General features: G+C 34.8%; 1 protein-coding gene across 1 annotated transcript; it reads right to left on the reverse strand.

Moving 5' to 3' along the window:
• Window positions 1-794: 794 nt before the first annotated feature.
• Window positions 795-4826, reverse strand: LOC117341246. Its single transcript, XM_033903102.1, has 5 exons — window positions 4720-4826; window positions 2975-3095; window positions 2642-2684; window positions 2294-2324; window positions 795-1279 (listed from the first exon to the last, which is right to left on the reverse strand). Exons 1-5 carry the CDS (start codon window positions 4778-4780, stop codon window positions 1059-1061), a joined length of 477 nt encoding a protein of 158 aa, XP_033758993.1. The 5' UTR covers window positions 4781-4826; the 3' UTR covers window positions 795-1058.
• Window positions 4827-7611: the final 2785 nt, after the last annotated feature.

Below are 7611 nucleotides of genomic sequence, written 5' to 3' on the forward strand. Positions count from 1 at the left end.
TCTTAACAGATATTTATAATGCTAGGTACACATGTGCTCTACAAGGATTGTTTCCCCTGTTTAATGCCTTGATATCGCTATGTCATTGGTTACGGAATTTTAAAAACAAGAATCACAGCTTCTACCAATAAACTGATATGCTGACAAGAAAGGGAGATGCTGTTCAAATAACAATCAATCGAACCATAAGGTAGAAACAACGAATGGAACGATTACTACAATACAATTGATTTCATAGGTAATTACAAAAATCCGGAGTACTGAACAATAACTACAACGAAAACAACAAGGATCAGAACATTGATTATAATGAAAACAACAAGGGTTACAATATTAACTACAATGACAACTTCAATGATCAGAGTATTAACTATGATGACAACTGAAAGCATAAGAACATTAAAACATTAAATTGGATGATAGCTACAAGGATCAGAACATTTATTACAATGAAAACAACAAGGGTTAAAATATTAACTACAATGACAACTTCAATGATCAGAGTATTAACAATAATGACAATTACAAGGTTTGGATATAACGTATACCGATAAATCAAGGGCTGAGAACATTTACTGTTTCGTGAACTGAACCACTTACACTAATGGCAATACCATTGTTTGTTTGTTTTTGTTTAACGTCCTATTAACAGCCAGGGTCATTTAAGGACGTGCCAGGTTTTGGAGGTGGAGGAAAGCTGGAGTAACCGGAGAAAAACCACCGGCCAACGGTCAGTACCTGGCAACTGCCCCACGTAGGTTTCGAACTTGCAACCCAGAGGTGGAGGGCTAGTGTTAAAGTGTCGGTACATCTTAACCACTCGGCCACCGCGGCCCATTGGCAATAACAAGGAACACGTAGTGCTGTTTGAAATGACTATTACTATGATGTTATTTATCGAAGCAATACATGTATACATAAATGTTAACGGATTACTTGACTTCGATATCATAACAAAACATCCGAGTTTGTTTCTAACATGAATCAATTTAAAACAGCTTCTTTGCTTCTAACACGGACCAAAATGAAATCGCTGGTTTAGACATGAACCGAACTTATTAGTTCCAGACAGAACTTATTTCACGCAAAGAACGGCGTGGGTTATCCTTCAGCCACTTTCCCAATACCATACAGACTTTCTCCTGTAGCGATCGAGGCTTTCTAGCATCCAAGGCGTTGAGGTCATGCAATGGTACTCCAAGAGCCACGCCGATTTGACGCCAGGGTTTTGTGTTGATTCGTCCTCTGTATATAGCTATCAATATGTCTATTTCTCTCTCTGTGTCAAAAAAGAGATACAATTTAGTATATCATAATATATAACGAAAATAATCTCTACAACAAACCATATCAAACGGAGCTTTAAACATATACACTTGAAGCCGAGAAACCAATCATTCTGAAATTAAAGGAAGCTGAGTAGGTATAATATTGATTTTAGGTTATTTTAATTCAGTATTATGTCTACGTTCCATTTTAAATATTTATTCATAAATTAATAGATACTTCACAAAATTGTGAATACAAGTACATACGAGTTAACTCTGATGCTTGTATTATTTAAACTAGTTCTAAATAGAATAGGATAAAATATACAAGTGTATTTAAGGGGGCAGAAATGTACAAAACCTCAGCAAAATAGTAAAACTAGACCTCAGAGTAATCATACAAAGGGGAATTATGCAGAGACGTGAAGCTAAGAACAAGATATATGCAAACGACGGAAGAGCATCATAGTTAAATAAAAAGTGATGTAAATCACAAAATGACATTCCTGTAAAATAACGAAAAGCAAAAACACAAAACAAAAAATAAAAAAACCTCAAAAAAAAAAAAAAAAAAAACACCCAAAAATAACCCCACCAAAAACCGTTACGTCACTATACAACTACAATACACATCAGTCCGTCAGAGACTATATATCATTAAACGTTATATCATTGTATTATACCAGATATATAATCAATTTTTCACAAAACAGATATTTATTTATTTAGTAAATCAATAGAATACTATAACTTCTTCAGTAGCTACTTTTGTCAACCTGATTTATCTGGTCGGGTAAATTGTAAACTCTCCGCTAGCTACCCTTGTCTACGCAATGTATTTTTCATTGAGACTTATCTCGTGTAGATTGCTATCTTTCTGGTAGATACCCTTTTCTACGTAATGTTAAGCAATGACATTTGATACTATATAATCGATGAGATTTTACTATGACATGTGACAATCTTTTGAGATAGCCTGGGTTAAACATCGATATACAAAGATAAAAAGGTGCTGTATAATTTACCCAAATGTCGGTTTTCCGGTTCTGAGAAAGACTTTTGTGTAAAGTAAGTTAAGGATGAGAAATAATAACAAACAATGTCGTTGGAGGTAAAGAACATAATGAAAATAAGCCACTTTTTTAGTTGACACAAGGTTACTTTCGGTTTCAAAAAAGTGGTTTAAAAATTATGTCTCAAAAGAGAATTCATTGCAAAAATATCTTAATAAATACGATTAACAACGTTTTAAGATATATTCGATAATGATAAGGTAAGTATATTGTGTCGTTTACGTTTACTAACTTTAATGAATTTAGTTCATCTATTTTATGGTTTATATCGACAAGTTTAATAAAGGGGACAGTACTCACTATTCTGTAGTTGGACAGCATCAGGGCTATTGATTTCTGTACACTGTAAAACACAGGATTGCTCTATTTATATGATCATTGATATTGAATACCCAAGTTCGATAAAATGATAGTAAATTATACGAATCAATGTGCATATATAATATGTTATTTTACCAATTAGGTCACAGCACACTTGGTACTTTGATATAACATATCCGAAGTACTCGTGCGGTTTATTTCTGTAACAATGTTCTTTTTGCATTCGAATGGTCTGTTCCTACGTCGCAGTGCAATTAAATATATTTCTGGTCTGTAAAGGTAAAAGGTTTATACACGCATTTTGTACATTACCCTTTTCTGATATTGTTCACATAGAATGTGATCCATTGTCTGCTTTCATGTAGTTGACTGTTTTCTAACTTCCAATCCAGATCTCCATCTTTCGTAAGGATTTGGAGTTCCATAAAGCTTTCTGTGAATTCAACACAGTAGATTAATGATATACATTGAAAAAGGGGATTGAGGAAAAGAGGGGTAGGAAAGGAGTCGAGGAATAAAGGGAGAAAATAATGGTGGAAAGAAATGGGGGCTTAAACAAAGGTTTAGAGAAAAAGTTAAATAGAAAAGGGGGAGATAAAATGGGGAATTAGGGGCAAAGGGAGAAGCAAAATATAGAGAAAAATATGGATAGAGATACACTGGAGTTAAAAAAGGGCTAGAAAAAAGAGAAGATAGAAAGTATGTGAGAGAAAAAGAAAAATAGAAAGAGGTTGACAAAAAAATAGAGAGAATATGACGAGAGAAAGAGGAAGAGAGATTTACAAAGACAATCATTTTTAAAACGTAAAATATCTTGATATAAGGGAAAATATTAACAAAGCAAACCAATTGCCCTATCGAAATTCAACATAGAGATCTTCCATCTTGGCTTAAATCGGCACAAGACCCGCGATAGTGTTACAGTCTAGATTAATAAAGACAAATCCCGATGTGTAAGACGATTTCTGGGGTGCTGTAGAAGGTTACATTAACATTCGGAAAAAACGAAATCCTCTTTGATGATATCAAATAGGCCACCCATAGAATTTTTCACCGTTTGCTAGGGATATCAACAACAATTTGTGTTTGCCAATCTTCGTAATTAAAAGACAATTTTACAACGGAGGTTTGTTTTCATTATCAGCAGCGCTGTTTCATCAATACCAACTCAGGAAGGTATCGTCATTCATCAGACAAATTAATATATATCATTACATAATTTTCTTAAAATTCCAGTAAATGTTATTGATCAGTTTTCCCTGCGTGCTTTGTACACATGATACGTGCAGGACATGATAACATAAATGATCTATAAGCTTTTTTATGGCTGCATATTTCTGCCATCTTGTTATTAGAGGTACCGTTACCGTAACAAGCCTGTTTTTGTGCTAACACTAACAAAAATTACACGCCGAGAAAAATCTTTTTATATTTGTAATAATTTTTTTTTTTTTTTTATAGCTTTAGTGATTATTAATCTCTGCACGTGCTTTAATAAGTTTGAAGTAGATCAAAAGAAGTGATCAGTTGGACTACTTAAAATCTGTCGCAATAATTGTCGCAAAAAGTCGTAAAAACCTCAAATAGCACGATAGCCGAAACATGTTATTATGCTTTTTGCTATCTGTTGGCTTGTACCGAAGTTACGTATAAACAACACAGCACACTATCGACAATTCTATAACATAAACTAATAACCGTTTATATACACGTAACCTTACGGTATGACATAAACCAATAAACTTTTATATAAACGTAACCTTTCCGTATAACACAAACCAATCAACTTTTATATAAACGTAAGTTACCTTACCTTACCGTATAAACGTAACCCTACCGTTTAACATCAACCAATCAACGTTTTTATAAACGTAAACTAACTGTATAATATATACCAATCAACATTTATATAAAAGCAACATTACCGTATAACACAAACCAATACACATTTATATATACGTAATCCTACTGTATAACATAAACCAATAACTGTTTACATAAATGTAACCTTACAATGTAACATAAACTAATACACCTTTAGATATGTGGAATCTTACCGCTAGATACTTGATCCCGACTTCTGTTGGCCTCACAACTCACTTTCACTGGACGGTTCATGTCGTGGCTCGACAGCAAATAAAACGTCGACAGATGACCCACTGCTTCAGTCTTCAAAATGAAGCAATGACCATCATGGCAATATATTAAGACATCTCTCCGGTTACTTCAGAAAGCATAGCTTATCTTTCTGTGAAAGTCAGTAAAATTAACTCAACTCTCAAACTCGGTAAGAGAAATACACCTTAATAGCAGACTCAATAAGGGTGACATATAATTTGATAAACTCAGTCTGACTGAAGCACCTCTATAGTAAACTCAGTCTGACTGACGTACCTCTGTAGTAAACTCAGTCTGACTGACGCACCCTCTATAGTAAACTCAGTCTGACTGACGTACCTCTATAGTAAACTCAGTATGACTGACGCACCTCTGTAGTAAACTCAGTCTGACTGACGTACCTCTATAGTAAACTCAGTCTGACTGACGTATCTCTGTAGTAAACTCAGTCTGATTGACGTACCACTGTAGTAAACTGTCTGACTGACGAACCTCTAAAGTAAACTCAGTCTGACTGACGTACCTCTGTAGTAAACTCAGTCTGACTGACGTACCTCTATAGTAAACTCAGTCTGACTGACGCACCTCTATAGTAAATTCAGTCTGACTGACGTACCTCTATAGTTAACTCAGTCTGACTTACGCACCTGTCTAATAAATCAGTATGACTATAAAAACATAAGTAAATACATCCTGATTTACATATCAAGTACCTTTAGTTTAGGTAGCAATCTTCTCCAGAGTGAAAAATCTCTGGTAAACTCGAGTTTAGATTGAAGACGACTGGGGAGTTGAAAAATATAATTTGTCGCTATAGACAAACAATACTGGATGCAGCGGGGGATACAGGATGCCATTTTTATCAGACTCCACCCCAACAACCTCAAAATCCTTTCCCGCCGCAAATCTTCTTCTTGATTGTGTTTCTGCCTCGAGTGACGTAACCGCGTACAAAGCGTAAACAGCTAGACTGACTAAGATGGATAGTGAAAGTTAAGAGTAGTAGATCAAATATATCAGAATTTTTTTTTATCTGTATCTGGTCTACATAAAATATGACATGAGCCCACACGTGCTCTCTAGTAATTATTTAGATAAGTATTATAAGTGTCAGCTATCATAATGTGATATTTTGGGACTCAGGTTACATTCATTGAATGATTGTCATAACTCACCACCAGTTCTAATGTGACTGTTTTCTGCTGCAGTTCGTCCTTTGAAAACGTCATGCATGCATTGTTGTGTGACGATGGCATAATTGAGAACATCTGATGTGTTAGCTCAAATGATTCCCTGCGACCACGCAGAACTTCTGGTAATATTTGTGGCCAACTTGTACAGGAAACAGCAATGACATAGCACGGACATCTTGTAATGACGGCGGTGGCATGGACAGGCTTAAAATAGAGAGACATGTTATACAATAGACACAAACTGTAGGACAGAGAGACATATTGTAAAAGAGACATATACTGTATAACAGAAAGACATTGTATAAGAGACATATACTTTAGAACAGACAGATATATTGTATACGAGACATATTCTGTAAAACAAAGACACATATTGTATAAGAGACATATACTTTAACACGGACAGACATATGGTATAAGAGACATATATTGTGGGATAGACATTTTGTATCAGAGACATATTCTGTATACTAAATAGCTATAGACATTGTTAAAACAGGGAATCTGTATAGGGCAAAATAGTGTATTTAAAAGATATACTGTATAACGTTGACGTACTGTATAACAGAGACATACTGTATAACAGAGAAATATTGTATAACAGAGACGTACTGTATAACAGAGAAATATTGTATAACAGAGAGATCTCAGAGACGTACAGTATAACAGAGACGTACAGCATAACAGAGACGTACAGAAAAACAGAGACATACTGTATAACAGAGACATACTGTATAACAGAGATGTACTGTATAACAGAGACGTACTGTATAACAGAGACATACTGTATAACAGAGACACACTGTATAACAGAGATGTATTGTATAACAGAGACGTACTGTATAACAGAGATGTATTGTATAACAGAGACGTACTGTATAACAGAGACGTACAGCATAACAGAGACGTACAGAATAACAGAGACATACTGTATAACAGAGACATATTGTATAACAGAGACGTACAGTATAACAGAGACATACTGTATAACAGAGACATACTGTATAACAGAGACATACTGTATAACAGAGACGTACAGTATAACAGAGACATACTGTATAACAGAGACATACTGTATAACAGAGACATATTGTATAACAGAGACGTACTGTATAACAGAGACGTACAGCATAACAGAGACGTACAGAATAACAGAGACGTACTGTATAACAGAGACATACTGTATAACAGAGATGTACTGTATAACAGAGACGTACTGTATAACAGAGAGATACTGTATAACAGAGACGTACTGTATAACAGAGACATACTGTATAACAGAGACATACTGTATAACAGAGACATACTGTATAACAGAGATGTATTGTATAACAGAGACATACTGTATAACAGAGACATCCTGTATAACAGAGACATACTGTATAACGGTGACGTACTGTATAACGGTGACGTACTGTATAACAGAGAGATACTGTATAACAGAGAAATATTGTATAACAGAGAGATCCTCAGAGACGTACAGTATAACAGAGACGTACAGAATAACAGAGACATACTGTATAACAGAGACATACTGTATACCAGAGATGTACTGTGTTACAGACATACTGTATAACAGAGACATACTGTATAACAGAGACGTACTGTATAACAGAGATGTACTGTATAACAGAGACA

The sequence above is a fragment of the Pecten maximus genome, chromosome 2, assembly GCF_902652985.1.
Source record: "Pecten maximus chromosome 2, xPecMax1.1, whole genome shotgun sequence".
Taxonomy (NCBI): Eukaryota; Metazoa; Mollusca; class Bivalvia; order Pectinida; family Pectinidae; genus Pecten; species Pecten maximus.